General features: G+C 48.7%; 2 protein-coding genes across 2 annotated transcripts in view; one reads left to right on the top strand and one right to left on the bottom strand.

Annotated features, from left to right (window-relative positions):
• Positions 1-1,048: 1,048 nt before the first annotated feature.
• LOC105487697 (small ribosomal subunit protein uS2-like) lies at positions 1,049-2,095 on the top strand. Its single transcript, XM_011751241.2, has one exon. The coding sequence runs from the start codon at positions 1,121-1,123 to the stop codon at positions 2,006-2,008; it is 888 nt and encodes a 295-aa protein (XP_011749543.2). The 5' UTR covers positions 1,049-1,120; the 3' UTR covers positions 2,009-2,095.
• Positions 2,096-10,134: 8,039 nt separating this feature from the next.
• Positions 10,135-16,544, bottom strand: part of LOC105487692 (putative proline-rich protein 21) — a 33,811-nt gene continuing 27,401 nt past the window's right edge. The window contains exon 5 of the mRNA XM_071099249.1: positions 10,135-10,566. The gene's annotated coding sequence lies outside the window, so the exon portion shown is untranslated. The remainder of the gene's footprint in view (positions 10,567-16,544) is intronic.

The following is a 16,544-nucleotide window of genomic DNA, read 5'->3' as shown; positions in this document are numbered from 1 at the left end:
GGTGCTGACAATAGCATGAAGGAGAGACACACAGTCAGGAGAAAGCAGCAATGCTGTGGCCAGAACCTGGACTTCTGAGGGTGAAAAGGGAGATCAGGCTGGAAGAGTAGGCTGGGGTCAGGTGGTGTGCTGTCCTGATTAGAAAAACAATCCAGGACACTTGAAATATAGTTCGGAAAAGTAGAGCTAAGGTCACCCCATTAACAAGCAGACAGTCAGGCCTTTAGAGAAGAAAGAACATGAGGAATCCCATACACATGGAGACAAAGGAATGGTTTGATTACTTCTAGACCATGCTCAGGTGGTGGGGAAATTGACAACGTTGTCAACTTGGTTTGAAAACACACTTGGCCATCTTTCTCAGATGGCCTACTCCTCTCTGTGTAGCCTTCCTTGCCCTGGGTCAGCCGAGAGAGCCAATGAGAGACCATGCTAAATTTCTTTAGAAAGATGAATACATTGGCTCACTCTGAAGAAACTCAGAATCGCCTTTCCCATCTAAAGCTAGGCCCTGAGGACATCCAAGGATAGTTAGGAAAAAACTACCATTACCACTGACTTTCTTGATCGAATCCTAAGCAATCAGGGCATTTCTATTTCTGCTTCATCTAGCAGGAGTAACAAATACATTCAACTAAGATGTCAACTCTAATTGATTGGATCTACCTGGAGCACAGAGTAGTGAACACCGTGAGGACACTTCTGGTTCAGAGAGAACATGCACCACTATTGTTTAGCAGTGCCTGTCAAGGGCATGGAATGGAGTGGCTACATAGCTATTTGCCATCCTTGGCAATCATTCCTTGGTCTCTGGTTACTTTAAGCCTACATCGAGTCTTGGTGTTTTTTTCCCCCCATTTCTAAAGGAGTGGAGATCAGAAAAAGAACAAAAGAACAACAGTAGCTACCCCATATGTTGAACTCTCATGGTGTTAGAATGAAGGGAAAGTAGCTTTGTTCTCAAATTGCCCTTTCATGGCTAAGAATGAGCATCAGCCTATTGTACTGGCTCTCAGCTTCCACAGTGCATCAGAATAGCCCAGCTTTCCGCGCTACCTACAGAGGGGTCCATACGGCGTTGTTCTGGATTCCCGTCGTAACTTAAAGGGAAACTTTCACAATGTCCGGAGCCCTTGATGTCCTGCAAATGAAGGAGGAGGATGTCCTTAAGTTCCTTGCAGCAGGAACCCACTTAGGTGGCACCAATCTTGACTTCCAGATGGAGCAGTACATCTATAAAAGGAAAAGTGATGGCATCTACATCATAAATCTGAAGAGGACCTGGGAGAAGCTTCTGCTGGCAGCTCGTGCCATTGTTGCCATTGAAAACCCTGCTGATGTCAGTGTTATATCCTCCAGGAATACTGGCCAGAGGGCCGTGCTGAAGTTTGCTGCTGCCACTGAAGCCACTCCAATTGCTGGCCGCTTCACTCCTGGAACCTTCACTAACCAGATCCAGGCAGCCTTCCGGGAGCCACGGCTTCTTGTGGTTACTGACCCCAGGGCTGACCACCAGCCTCTCACGGAGGCATCTTATGTTAACCTACCTACCATTGCTCTGTGTAACACAGATTCTCCTCTGCGCTATGTGGACATTGCCATCCCATGCAACAACAAGGGAGCTCACTCAGTGGGTTTGATGTGGTGGATGCCAGCTCGGGAAATTCTGCGCATGCGTGGCACCATTTCCCGTGAACACCCATGGGAGGTCATGCCTGATCCGTACTTCTACAGAGATCCTGAAGAGATTGAAAAAGAAGAGCAGGCTGCTGCTGAAAAGGCAGTGACCAAGGAGGAATTTCAGGGTGAATTGACTGCTCCAGCTCCTGAGTTCACTGCTACTCAGCCTGAGGTTGCAGACTGGTCTGAAGGTGTGCAGGTGCCCTCTGTGCCTATTCAGCAGTTCCCTACTGAAGACTGGAGTGCTCAGCCTGCCACGGAAGACTGGTCTGCAGCTCCCACTGCTCAGGCCACTGAATGGATAGGAGCAACCACTGAATGGTCTTAAGCTGTTCTTGCACGGGCTCTTAAGCAACATGGAAAAATGGTTGATAGAAAATAAACATCAGTTTCTAAAAAATAAAAAAAAAAAGAATAGCCCAGAGAGCTTTTGACTTGGTTAACCCACAGATAACTGGTTTCAGTTGATCTGTGGCAAGGATAGGCATCGGTATTATTTTGGCATGCGTTTTGGTTTTCTGTTTGTTTGTTTGTTTGTTTTAGACAGAGTTTCGCTCTTGTCACCCAGGCTGGAATGTAATGGCGCAATCTTGGCTCACTGCAACCTCTGCCTCCCAGGTTCAAGCGATTCTCCTGCCTCAGCTTCCCAAGTAGTGGAATTACAGGCACCTGCCACCATGCCCTGTTAATTTTTGTATTTTTAGTAGGGACAGGGTCTCACCATGTTGACCTCGAACTCCTGGTCTCGAACTCCTGACCTCAGGTAATCTGCCCACCTTGGCCACCCAAAGTGCTGGGATTACAGGCGTGAGCCACTGCGCCCAGCCTCATCAGTGTTTTTTAAAACTTTCTAGGTGGCTCTGATGCGCAGCCAAGGTTGAGGGTCTTTGTGCCTACTGTAAGCTCAACTGACGAAGCAACATCCAACATCCAGTTCATGACTTAGGTCCCACCATGAGGTTCCTGTTCCTCATTTGAAGGAAAGGCCATCAGAAGGTTCTAGCCTTTGCCCTGTGTGTGCATAAAGCTCAGCTGATGATAGATATAAGGTGATGGGAACTGTGAGAGGGAGAGTGTATTCTGCTGGTATGGTCAGGGAAGGCCCCACAGAGTCAGGCCTGAGCTGGGCCTTAGGAAGATGGGCAGAATTTGGACAGACCAACTGACTTGCAGGGAAGGCAGGGGATCATGGGACGTGGGCAGAGACTGGAGGCTGGTGGGAACAGAGGCCCTAGACAGGAGTGGTGAGAGAGAACATGAGGGACCAAACCCATGTGGCCACAGAGAACTTTCTGAGAAACGAGGTCATGAACCTGGGGCCAGCTCCTGCTAGGGGTGAGCTCTCCCTAGACTTACCTGCCTGCCAAGTCCTCCTTCTGGGGGCCCCACATCTAGCTAGCTTCTAGCCCCAGGTACCCAATTGTCCTTCTGATCACACTCTCTCTATAAATTTCATTCCAAAAATAAACTCCAAAAATAAAGTGAGACTTGACCTGACCTGCCCTTAAGAGTTCACTAAGGCCTCCCTCCCTCCCGACAGAACACTGGGCTTCCTTAGGCAGTGTCTCCCCTGCCTGAGCCCCAGGGCCCCTCCCTGTCAGTGTGTGTGCCTGAGACTGTCAAGAGCCTGTTGTTTCAACTTGAGACCTGTCCACATTGTTTCTCTTGTCCACCCCTGTCTTCCGCCTGTTCACAGGGACTTCTATATTAGTCATCTGTTGTCAGGGAAATGCTCGGCTTCCCCCAAGGTGTAAATCCTGAGGGATTCAAATGGGGAAAAGGGGGAAACGATTTACTAGGCTGGCTTGGTCCATATATTCTCCAACACGTGGATGGCAAATGCTGGAGTGGGGTCTCGCAAGGTGGGGTCCTCCTACTCCTAGCATTCGCATTACCAGAAAGGCTTGTTAAATGCAGACTCCTGGACCCCTACTCTGACTTCCTTAATAGAGGGTGTGCCTTAGGATAACCTGCTGATAACCTGGTAAAACGGGCATCTGGAGGTCAGGAAAAAAAATCATCTCAGGCATTGTTGGTATACAGAATATGGTTCTAGAGGGCTGTGGCATTTTCTCTGACTTGACCATGTCTGAGTGTTTTTAACAGTGTGTCCTCCTCACTTGCCATCCATAGGGATGTGTGTGTGTATGACACAGAGCTAGAGAAGCAGAGACACAAAGAGTAAATAAATACAGAAACCCAGACTTGTGCTTTGGAATGTTTTCTCTGGGCCCCAGTAAGCTACCTCCTATTCCCTTGCAAATCACTTGGAGCTCTCATGGTGAAAAGGGTGTTTCAAAGTTGTTAAAGACAAATCGGTATTTAATTAAATCTCCATTCCTGATAGAAAGAATAGTAGCGGTCAGAATCATTTTGTGCCAAGATCAAACACTCACAGCTCTGCCTGTTCCCCGGGGAACCACAGAACCATTCCCCACTGTTAAGTGGACCAAAGACTGTCTCTCTTTCTGCTTAGGTATCTGTTAATCATTGACACTCAGTTAGCCCTGTAACATATTAGAAAGTGCTTTGTAGAAAGTGCTTAGAAAGTCCTATTCAAATATGAGGGATAATTATTACACGGACCTGTTCTCTCCACTGAGAGCGTCTACTCCAGCTTGTGTGCTCTGCCACACATCACTTTGTGTAATTACTGGTGGAGGTCCTGGATTCTCATCCCTGTTTTACAGAACCAAGGAGACAGAGGTGTAAATGACTTGCCCAGGGTCACACAGACAGTGAGAGGCGGGGTTCTGTGTGCTTCTAGAGAAACCCTCTTTCTACTTTGCATTCTTCAGTGCCGCGTTTTCTTTCTTTCACCGAAGCCAGGATTCTCTCCACTGGTTAGTGACATCCCGCCTGACCTTCATCGTGTCCAAAGAGGCAGTGACATTTTCAAAGCAACTCATTTTAATTTCTTCTGATTAAAAATGCCTGCTGGCATATATGCTATGGAGACCATTAGGAGGTAAAAAGCAATGGCGTGAAAAGCAGCAAACCAATCACAGATGGCTGTCAGGTCACTCGACCTGGGGACATAGGTATGCATGCCCCATGTTACAGGGATTGTGAGCCTGCCTCCTTCCGTGTGTTAGCTGGATGTCCACTGTACGAGGGTCCTCGGGGGCAGGAGGAAGAGATGGAAGACACAGCCTGCCACCCAGGAACTTGTATTTGAATAGCTTCCATTTGTGCAGAATGTGCACTCAGCCCTTAGGCCTTCTTTTACAAGGTGGTTAGTGAAGAAGGCTTACGGGTTTAAAAGGGGAGCATTATTGGGAAGGGGGTGGTGGCATCTTAGTGATAATGCTGGTGGTGTAGAAGAGCAAAGCTGGATGGTCCTGGAGGCTCATGCCCGAGATGGCACCCAGCAGGTAGATTTGGCTCCAGGATCAACAGGCAGACTCCAGGCTCTGCACATTGGAGCCAACCACTTTGCAATAAGACCTCTTCATCACCGGGAAGCCCCCAGGTGGGGCCCAGGAATCTGCATTTAACAAGCCTCTCCAAGAATGCCAATGCTAGGAGTAGGAGGACCTCACCTTGTGAGACCTCACTCCAGCCTTTGTCATCCAGGTATTGGCGAAGTACTAGTGATCTACAATGACTACGCCACCTCTGTAGGCTCCGTAGTCAGGGCTTATTGACTAGATGTTCCCTGGCCCCTTTCCCATAAGGAGGTAAAGCATCACAAAGGCGGGAGTCTTCCAAGGGCACATCCAGTGTGGTGAGCATGGCCTAAATAGGCACTCTGAGAGATCATTCAAGCTCCAGGGTTGGGTGTGCTCCGCTATGTCTCTGCTTAGAGGTTGTACTCTGGGACACCTTACTGTATACATAAGCATGCTTCCTTTGCAGGGCAAACATGATGGTAATTGTATTTTTGTAAAGTGGAGTGAGCAAACAATATGCAAAAATCATGAGACTCTGTCTTTGCCTGGGGGCTGGTTCCAATGGCTGGGTTGACTATATGGGAAAAGCTTTAGAAAAGGTTTCCTGGTTGGGCCCAGCCAACTGCCAGGGACACAGCAGGGGAGCGAAAGGCCTTGTTTCTCTCATGGGAGTCCTAAAGGGCACCTGGAAACATTGGGACACTGTGGTGACACTTCTGACCGGGAGAACACCCTGGCCTTGCTGAGGGCTCTGGATGGATGAGGAGGAAATCCGGGTCCAGCCATGGTGATGGGCGGTTCCCTTCTCCATATGTCAGAAACAGACCCTGATCCCCTGCTCAAACAGAGCTGTGTCTGGGACTTGTGCCTGGTTCTTTAATTGGCAGCATCTCTGTTAGTCCTCACAATGACACAGTGAGGTCAGTGTTTTGAACACTGTTTGATCAAAACATTGGCAGTATTATTATTCTTATGAGTTATTATTGTGTATTTGGGGGGTTTTGAATGACTTGCCCTAAGTCACATAGCTGGTAACAGCAAAGTTAGATTTGAACTCAGTCAGCTCTGACTAATCCCAGAGCTCTTCTACTGGAACACCTCAGGGCAGCGGGTCTCAAGATGTGGTCCCTCAACCAGCAGTATCAGCATCACTGGAAATGCAAGTTCTTGAGCCCCTCCCCAGACCTCCTGAATTAGGCACATTGGGGTGGGTCCAGCAACCCACATGCCTCCAGGGGATTGATGCTGTTCAAGTGTGAGGATCCCTGGTATAGGGAGGTTCAACAGGATACTCACACACCTCCCAACCACCCCTACTCCCACCCCCAGATAAAATTTCAGAACTTTGGCCGCCTGTGGTGGCTCACGCCTGTAATCCCAGCACTTTGGGAGGCCGAGTTGGGCAGATCACAAGGTCAGGAGATCGAGACCATCCTGGCTAACATGATGAAACCCCATCTCTACTAAAAATACAAAAATTAGGCAGGTGTGGTGGTGGGCACCTGTAGTCCCAGCTACTTGGGAGGCTGAGGCAGGAGAATGGTGGGAATCTGAGAGGCGGAGCTTGTGGTGAGCGGAGATGGCGCCACTGCACTCCAGCCTGGGTGACAGAGCAAGACTCTATCTCAAAAAAAAAAAAAAAAAGAAAGAAAGAAAGAAAAATTCAGAATTTTTTAAAGCCTTGCAGGTGTTTTCTTCCAGTCTACCTTGAAAAAGTGGTTAATCTTTCCTTTTCTGGGCCTCACCATCGCAGCTTGGACCCCGTCACCCCCTTCCTCATGATGAGGAAATATCGTGCAAAGAAATATCAGGCAAAGCAAGTCTATGAGAGCTGAGCGGGTCAGGCACAAGGCAGCAATTAGAATCAGGGAGGAAGCTGGCAGCAACAGGAGGACAGTTATTTTGAGTGCATTTTTTAAAAACAACAACAACATAAGGTGAGTCATATCTTTATAAATTCATAAAATTTCCCTCCCACCCGCCTTGGTTCCCAGTCCCAGGAAGGGCCACTGGATGATGTGAAGACTGTGAGCTGCGTCCACTGCATTTCTCCAGCCCATGCAACCTGGTATCACGAGGAAGCGGGGATGGGGTCCAAGCTGCCACAGTGAGACCCAGGAAAGGAAAGATGAACCTCTTTTCCAAGGTCGGTTGGGAGAAAACACCTGCGAGGCCTGACATGCTTGTCAATGGAGGGAGTATGTGACTCCCCTGGCCAGGACTAGAGGGTGACAGGCAAGTGCCTGGAGCACATTTAAGGAGACCCTTGCCTGGCCCTGCAAGTGAACACTTTCTAAAAGTTTGCACCCTAGCCCCCAACCTACATGAAGGTCAGCCCTAACTTTACATTAAAATTTTTGTTTCCCCCGAAGAAGTTACCTGAGTCAGAGCCATTGTTTCCTTCCATGATTTGAAGGAGACACCTGCACAATAACCAGGTGACAGCCCAGAAACCTCTGCTAACACCTGCTTGCCAGTGGTCCCGCCGTGGGGAGCGAGCCTCCCTCCCCTCACCAAGGCGGGATTCATGCTGCTGGTACAGTGCCCGGGGGACTCCCGCCCGGCCCGCCCAGCTGCCGGGAGGCGGTACCCGCCCGCGCCAGCTGCCAGGCTGGCCTCTCCGTGCTCCAGAGCCGCACAGCTCTGAACGGCGGCAGCAGGTGGGAGCCCCACCGGGGAAGGCAATGAAACTCACAGCCGTAAACGAGTTTATTATTGTTGTTAACTGGGGAAATAAATGTCTCAAGCACTAATAAAACATTGTGTTTTCTGCTTTTATGTCTTGAAGCCCCGGTTTCTCCCAGCACCTTGTCTGCTGGAGCCGGGTTGGCCCTAGGTGTGTAGGGCAGGGTCTGGTGACTGGATTCCCTGGCGACCCCTTCTCCCATCAGCCCTGGCTCAGGCCCTTCTGGCTCCCTTCAAAGGTGTCAGGAGAGAATGGCACAGCAGGGGATCCTTGAAGGGAGACTTTTTTTGTATGGGGGAAATAGACACAGACCTCCAGATGCATACATAGAAGTGCCATCTTCTCCCTTCTGTTCTTGCTCGTGTGGGTGAGGGTCCTACTTTTATCTTGCAAGCACCTGACAGAGAATCTTGATGACAGACGAGGTGCTGCTCTCTCTGGGCCTCAAGCTCAGCATCTATAAAATGAGGGACCAGGTGGAGATTACATAGGCCCTTGAGGCATTGAAGTTTTATGAGTCCATGAGTGGATTCTAAGATGCTGAGGACAGGTTCCCCTCGGCCAGGTGTACCTTGGGCAAATGCAGGTGAGGACAAATTCTTCAGGAATTTTGGGCTCTTTATTGGCCATAGGTTGTGTTGTTGTCAGGCCAATGCTAGATGCTGTATCAGATAAACTTGAAATCATCAAGAGCTTAACATAAAGTAAGTTTATGTCTTGCTCCCTGAGGATGTTTCTGGTTGATGGGCCGCTCTCCTCCACAGAGTGATTCTGGGATCCAGGCTCCACTGGTCTTGTGGATCTGCCCTCCTCTAAGGCTTCCCAGTCCTCTGTATCCACTGGCAGATAAGGGAGGAAGACCAACCAAAGGTACAGAGGCTTCTGAGAATCCTGACTGGCTCACCCCATTGGTGGGAATTGGAGACACGACCCGTGATGTTAAAGGGGAGCCTGGGAGATGTAGCCCATGATTGAGCAGTAGCCTCACATATGGGCTGAGGGAGGTGTAAATTTCTGGTGGACAGCTGGTCCTCTTTGCTGTGGGCTGTAGCCACCACCTCCACATGTCCTGGCATCTGCCCCATGAGAGGGCACCATTGTCACCTGCCAGGGAAGAACCATGGTGACTCCACAAAGATGCCCTTTGCTGCCTCAGTTTCTCCAACTGGAAAATGGAGTGACTAAGAGTACCTACTCCCTCAGGCTGATAAACAGTTTAAATCGGATGGTGCGTGTTAGCACCCCCCACACGTGGTACCTGCACAGTGAAAGTTAATTAAGGAAGGTGGGGAGGGCTGGGGCGGGGGAGTCTGCCTTAGAGCCAGTGAAGCCGGGGAAGAGGCAGTTAACGTGAACGTGGAAGGGAGGCAGTCTGACCTCTGTCCTAGCAGACATCTTTAAATCCCAGCCTGTGGTTCTCATATCTGAGCCCGGCCATAGCCCAGTAAGGTAGAGCTGTGTGTATATGTGTGCTTGGTTTCAAATCACACAAGCAAAAACAAACTGATACCAAACACCTTCCCTCAGACAGTGAATATGTACACACAATCACACAGAGAGAAGAGAGAAACAAATAAATAGACTTTTTTTGTCCAGAAAAAATGATGCAGTTTTAGCCATAGATGCTTATGTACTATATTTAGTGTAGGTTTGGCACAATCATATACTGCCTTACATTATTTGAGGGTTTAAGCAAGTATTTCAATTCCAAAAATAATTACCCTGCTAAGAGTTTTGAGAGAGACAAAAATAAGAGATGTGTTGTCCAGCTCCCAAAGAGCCGACAGCGTGGATGGAGACGGCAACCTATGCGGGCCATTTAAATAAAAGCCCTGTCCCTGGAATCAATGCTGGCACCACAGCTGGGACAGCTCCAGGGGAGAGCAAGGGATTCTGCCATGATCCAGCAAAGCACTGATTCCTTTACCAGGTGACAAAGTCACCTTCCTGGATGGCCCCTTTCCTTGATGATGGGCTTGGGATGAGGAGGTGATGGCACCATGAAATGAGCCTGGCTCAGTGTCGTGCGAGCTGGCTTTCTGATCCTCTCTGGGTCATTTGAGAACTGCATGACCTCAACAGTTGTGAGAATCAGAGTCAATCTGTGTAAAGAGTACATTCAAGGGCCTGACACCTGGTCGACCTTCCACAAGCTGCAGGAAGTTCCCACTTGATGCGAAGGGAATGGAATGTTCTGTTAAGCTCTTGGGAATTGCCTACATATTCTAGAGACTGCTGGGCACACAGTAAAGGCTTAATGCATGGTTGAATTGGATCAGTGATGCTGCAGGCCAGTTCTCTCCCTCCCTCCCTCGTCCTTCCCTCTTCTCTCCCTCCTCCTTCACCTTTTCATCCCGCTCCCAGCATCCAGGCAGTTGAGACACCCCACATATGGAGAACATCCTTTGCTCTACTGAATTCTCCTGCACTAACCTGAAGGCACCAACCCACTGGGAGCCAGAATGGGATGTGTCTCCTCCTAATAGGGTGGGAAGCATACAATTTTAGGATTCGCATGGACCTGGATTCCAATCTCAACTCTACCACTTACTCATCATAGCTTTGGACGAGTTATGTAACCTCTCTAAGCCTCAGGCTCACCGTGAGCAAAGTGGGGGAAATACCTATCAGGAGAACGAAGGGACTACAGATGGAAGCACCATGTAGTGATTTTGCAGATATTAAATAACTGTCAGTCCCCTTTTCTCACGTGTAGTTTTTCCTGGGATCTGGGCAGCTCTGCAGCCCCACTTCTGTGCTCCACTCGATTCTCCACCATTGGAACTTCATATCTTTGGTCTTTGATCCCTGTGAAAATACAATGTCCGTTAGGAGAAAACCTGGCAGGCTGTGCATGGTGAAGAGTGCAGAGTAAGGAAGACTGGGGGACATCAAAAGCAAACTCATAACTACTTTCAGCCTGGATGGCAAGTAGATTCACCCTGACTTCTCATGTCAATCAATTGGTGGAGGCTACTGGGGGTGTTGTATTGAGGATATTGTGTTGAGGAAGATTCCACGGTCACATCCAGCTTGGGGAGAAGGCATGTGTGATCAACAGGTGGTATGTGTGAACAGGGCAGGGAAGTCCTTGGCTCTTGTAGGGTGTGGGGGCAGAAGGCTGAAGTGCCGCAGCCTGGGTGCTTTGGTTCTTGCCCTCCTGTGCTGAGGTTCCCTGTGCTCAGCACTCACTGGCTTGTCCCTCCCACCCTGATCATTCCTCCAGGAGGCCCTCCTGATTGCTCTTCCTAAGCATGTCCTGGCCTGTGCTTTGCTTTCTCCAGGCTGGTCCAGCCGCCTGGCTACTGGGCATTGATATTCCTTCACTGTAAGCCCAGCTGCTTCCAGCCAGAGCTGGCTCTTGCCACCAGAGGGAAATGGTTTTGAGCATGCAGCGCCATGCCCCAGCATTCTTCTCCCTGAGCCTCATTACGATATTGTCGATATTCCCCGCGAAAGGGCATCTCTCTCGACGCCTTTGCTTTTTTATTAATGTGTGTGAAGGCAAGTCAAGCCTGATTATCATGAAGACAATTGCTGCAATCCCTCCTGGAGAAGGCTCATCCAGACTGTGTAGGCGGTTTAATTTCAGAGACCCATTAATTGGCAAAATTGCTTAAGCAGCTGCTCTCGGTGTCATTTCAGGACCACTTTGTGAGAAGCAGAGAGGAGGGGAGAGGGAGGGGAGGAAGCAGGCTTCCCGGTGGGCCAGCCTGCCCAGCCCCGCGCAGTCCTTCTCTCCCTGGCACACAGACACCAATGTTGAGGGAAGATATGTTATGGCTTGGGCTTGCTACTGCCTGTGCCCCGGTCCTAGGCAAAGTCACTCGGCCCTCAGACGCGCATGCACACACCACCCTTCTCTCCACTGCCTCTTCTTTCTCCAACCATGTTCAGCCAGTAGCAAATTCCCATTCACTTTCAACATCCGGTTCAGAGTGCCAGCTCCTCCAGGAAGCCTCTTGGGATTTGATCTGTCCAGGACAATTTCTTTTTCTAGCTCCCTAGTCACTCCAGAAAGCTCCTCCTTCTAGTCACTGACACCACTCCACCACAAGTAACTCCTTTGACTGTTGGCACCATAGATTAGTTTTGACTGGAATCACAGTAATCTTTCCCATAAGGCTTCTTTTGCTCAACCTTTTCTGTGAGACTCATCCATGTTGTGTGTGGCTTTTGGAACAAATGGGCTTTTAATAAATGCCTCCTGTGAACCCAATTCTAGCAACACCCAGTTTACCCTTCCTTCCTGCTAACAGAATCCCAATTTATAGGAGGTAGTAAAATGTGCAGCTAAAGGACTACATTTCCCAAGCTTCCCTGCAGCCAAGGGTAGCCAATGAGATGTCCATGGAACCCCCTCAGCAGGGCTCCTGGAAAACTCTGCAGGGGATTGAGTGGGCTGGGAGGCCTTTCTGCCTCCTCCTTTTTATGCCTGGTATATGAGTGTGATTGGAGCTCCAACAGCCATCTCGGGTCATGAAAAGACTTGAGAATAGGGCCATGCGATAATGTGGAACAGAAAGCTAACAGAGCCTGGACCCCAGTGGCATCCTGGAGCCTCCACACGAGTCCTGGACTGCCTTCCTCCAGGCTTGCTTAAGCCACTGTTACTTATATTGTTGGTTATAGGCAGGAGAACTTAATCCTAACAGTTAACCAATTTGGTGCATAAAACCTTCCCATGGCATGCAGAATAAAATCCAAATTCTTTGCTGCGGCTCATATAGTCCTGTGTGATTTGGTTCCTGGCTTCTTTTCTGATTCTTCTCCTTCCATTCCCCCACTTGCTATCCACTCACATGGACCTTCTTTCATCTCCTTAAATAGCTCCTTAAATACTCCTTAAATAGCTCCTTTTTTGCCCCAGGGTCTTTGCACAAGCTATCTTTCCGGTAGGAGCACTCTTTCCTCTACAACATGCCTGCTTTCTCCTCCTCTTTCAATTTCACCTTAAGTGCTGTCTCTTTAAAGAGGCTTTCCCTGAGCACCTGATCTAAACTAGACGTCCCTGGCACTTTTCATCTTGGCACTTATCCCACTTGGTAAGTGGCTTATTTGTTCAAAGCCTGTTTACTTCCACTAAATCCTCTGTACTATGAGGGCAAAGACTGCAATTCTGTTTTGTTAACTTTAAGGTCCCCTGAGTCTACCATAGTACCTGACACATGGAAAGTGCTCCATAAACATTTCTGAATGAGTGAATAAATGAATGAATTTGAGAGAAATACAAAGGAGACTATAGCTCCCAGCTCTACAATAAAGGAGACTACAGATCTCAGCTCTATAATAAAATAAAAGCAATAATGCATATAAGATACCAAGATGAACAAAACAAACAGAACTTAGAAACCAAGGCCAGATTGGTGGGTGGATATCAAGGACTTATACAAACATGAAATGTCCTGAGACTCCAGAAAAAGGGAGGGGAGAGTTATCAGGGAAAGCTTTGAAGGATGGGGACAATTGTACTAAATAAAAGGGTGAAAAGCAATCAGCGTACAGAAGAAAGTCTATTAACTACAATTGAGTTCATCTGTGAGTAACAGAAGTGCCAAAATAACAATGGCTTAAAGAAGACACAAGTTTGTTTTACTCTCATATAAAAGAAATTAAGTTGCTAGGGACCTAGGTTATTTCTGTCTTGCTTCTCCACCATCTTTAGTGCATTGCCTCATGGTTTAATATGGTTGCTTATGCTCCAGCCACTACCTTCAGAATCCACACACCAAGAAGAAAGAAGGTAACAAAGAACTTATGCTAAGTTTTTTTAACATTTCATTGGACAGAACCTATTATATAGTCTCTTCTAGTTTGAGAGGAGGCTGGGAAATATAGTCATGATTCTGAGCCCAGATAAATGTCAAGGCTCTATTATTAAGGAAGCAGGGCAGAGTGGATACTGGGGTAAGCCACTGTAGTATCTACCCTAGGACAGGGAACTAATTCCATTTGTGGAGGTGTGGCAGATTGCAAAGAAGGCCACAATGCCACTATTCACAATATCAAAGACTTGGAACCAACCCAAATGTCCATCAATGATAGACTGGATTAAGAAAATGTGGCACATATACAACATGGAATACTATGCAGCCATAAAAAAGGATGAGTTCATGTCCTTTGTAGGGACATGGATGAAGCTGGAAACCATCATTCCAAGCAAACTATCACAAGGACAGAACACCAAACACCGCATGTTCTCACTCATAGGTGGGAATTGAACAATGATAACACTTGGACACAGGGTGGGGAACATCACACACCGGGGCCTGTTGTGGGGTTGCAGGAGGGGGGAGGGACAGCATTAGGATATATACCTAATGTAAATGGTAAGTTAATGGGTGCAGCACACCAACATGGCACATGTATACATAGGTAACAAACCTGCACACATACCCTAGAACTTAAAGTATAGTAAAAAAAAAAAGAAAGAAAGAAAAGAAAAGAAAGAAAAGAAGAAAAAAAAGAAGGCCACAGTGCATGGTTGTTCCTCTCCCAAAAGTAGAGTATATTTCCCCACCCCTTTATCTGGGCTGGCCTGTGACTTGCTTTGACTAATAGCATGTAGCAAAAGTGACAGTGAGGCTAGGCCTCAAGGGGCCTTGCAGCTTCCACTCTTGCTGCTTGTTGAACACTGTTGCCATATACACAGGCCTGAGCAAGCCGGCTGGAGGGTGAGGAAGCACAGGAAGAAAGATCAAGGCACTCCAGTTGATAGCTAGACAACCACCAGGTATGTGAGCAAGGCTATCTAGGACCAGCCAGCCCCCAGCCAACCTGCCAAAAGGTGCAAATGAGCAGAACTAACCATCAGACTTGTGAGCTGAATCTACTGCTGTTTAAGTCACTGAGTTTGGGTATGGGTTCTCACCCAGCAATAGATAACTGGTAAGGCTACAGGTGAGGACACATTGGAAGTGTCTGGGGTTGTGAGTGGAGAGGAAAATCCTTAGGAGGCTGATGTCAAGATTGTTTCTCCCAAGTAACCCCACTGATGTTTGTTTAATGCACTGATTCCAAAATGAGAGTGTCTTCCTGAGAGTCAAAATTCTTCCAGTTAAAAAAGCCCTGTAAGAGGGATTCAGGAGTCTCAGGCTCCAAAACTCAACAGTCCACAGCTATGGTGGGACCTGAAGCAAGTTCCAGCCCCTCTCCAGTCCTCATGGCCAGCCATGGTGTGGACTTCGGAGGTTACGCAGTAAGACCAAGTCAACTGACATGGAAGCAAAGAAGACCAAGCTGGGACTCAGAGAGATGAGACATGGCAATGCAGCGCTGGAAATCCAACAGTGATCCCTGAGCAGTCAAAGGAACATTTGCTGGAGACAGAAGGAAGAAAGAGGGCTCAATGCAGCCTCCAGCACTGCCTTCCTCTGGGGCTCTTTTGTGCTCCTTAAAGGTGATATTTGTCACCTCCCCTTATCTTTTCCTAGCAGAATCACAGAGACCCAAAACAAAAAGTGACTTTGTTCTGCCTAAGGCCACTCAGCGAAGAGATGACAAAGCTCACCTTCATTGTGTCTCTGGATTTTGCTCTACTGCATTCCCTACCATTCTAATTGTCTTGCCCCCAGGAGCCAGAGTGATGGTTGGTATAGGACCCCTGTGGCCCCAGAGCTCCAGGATGTCTGTGATGTACCAGGTCACCCCTCCATCCAGTTGGGATTGGGCCCTGGATCTCCATAGCTCCTCCACATCAAAGGGGCAGACAGCCATTCCTCAGTGAAGGGACACCCCACTTCACTGAGGAATGACTGCATCACTGCATGCTCCCATGGCCACACAGCTTTCCTCCCAAAGTGGGAGGCGATCTGTCCCCGTCTCCCCAAATCCAGCTCTGGGCATGAGACATCAGACCAAGAGGGCATAGCCCTGCTTTCCCATCCCCAGGAGGGGAGTGGGCACATCTGCTGCTCCTCTGCCCAGTAGCCTGCTGAACTCAACTCCTGGGGGCTACACTCCCTACCCTAACTACCACTTAGTGGGCTCATCTGCTTTCCTGGCTTCTGCCTACATCCCTGGTCAAAACACCTGGCCAAGCCGAACCTTGTGATCAGCAGTGCCCCTGAGAGTGAAGGAGCAAATGGTCAGTGCTCAAATTCCAGCTCTGTTACTTGCTAGCTGTGTGATCCTGGGCACTTTAGTTAACCTCTCTGAGCCTCATATGTAAAACCATCATGATACTACCCCACTCACAAGGTAGTCGGAGAGATTCAAAATTAACCTTCTAACAAGAAAATGTATCATCGCCGATCATTCTGGAAAGTAGGGGGTACCTGTGCCCAATAATGCGTGTTAGCGTCAGCATCCGCACTCTCTGGTCTTCACTCTCTACCCCCAGGCTATCCCTGGGAACTATATTTCCCAGGATCCCTTGCCTGCTGGCTTCCTGTTAGGTTCAGCCAACAGGAGACACTGGTGGGAGATTAGAAGGCAGGAAGGAGAGAGAAGGCATTTGTCTGCTCTCGGCAGAGACACTTTGTCACCATTGCAGGCTCCCCAGTGGGGAGGAGGAGGGAGCTCCCAGCAGCTGGGGCTTGTAGGCCCCATTGCCCAGAACAGGAGCAGCTTCCTCCTGGTCTAGGGGTAAGAACCCTCTTCTTCCTTTTGCCCCTCTGACTCTTTTAGCCCCCTTGTAACCAATTCTCCTCATTAAATCTGCTTGAAACATCTAGAGCAGCTCTTGTCTTCCTGTCTGGGCATAGATAGATGCCATGGACAACGGATGCCCATGTCTGGAGGATTTCTCACTTACCCTGTGCATCCTCCACTGAACCGTAGCTCAG

This window comes from Macaca nemestrina, chromosome 7 (genome assembly GCF_043159975.1).
Source record: "Macaca nemestrina isolate mMacNem1 chromosome 7, mMacNem.hap1, whole genome shotgun sequence".
Lineage (NCBI taxonomy): Eukaryota > Metazoa > Chordata > Mammalia > Primates > Cercopithecidae > Macaca > Macaca nemestrina.
Note: the sequence above shows the minus strand (reverse complement) of the source record. Positions and strands in the feature narration are given on the sequence as shown.

What these genes read in the sequence shown, in the direction of transcription:
- LOC105487697 (XM_011751241.2), top strand. Translation starts at nt 1,121, where the DNA reads ATGTCCGGAGCCCTTGATGTCCTGCAAATGAAGGAGGAGGATGTCCTT.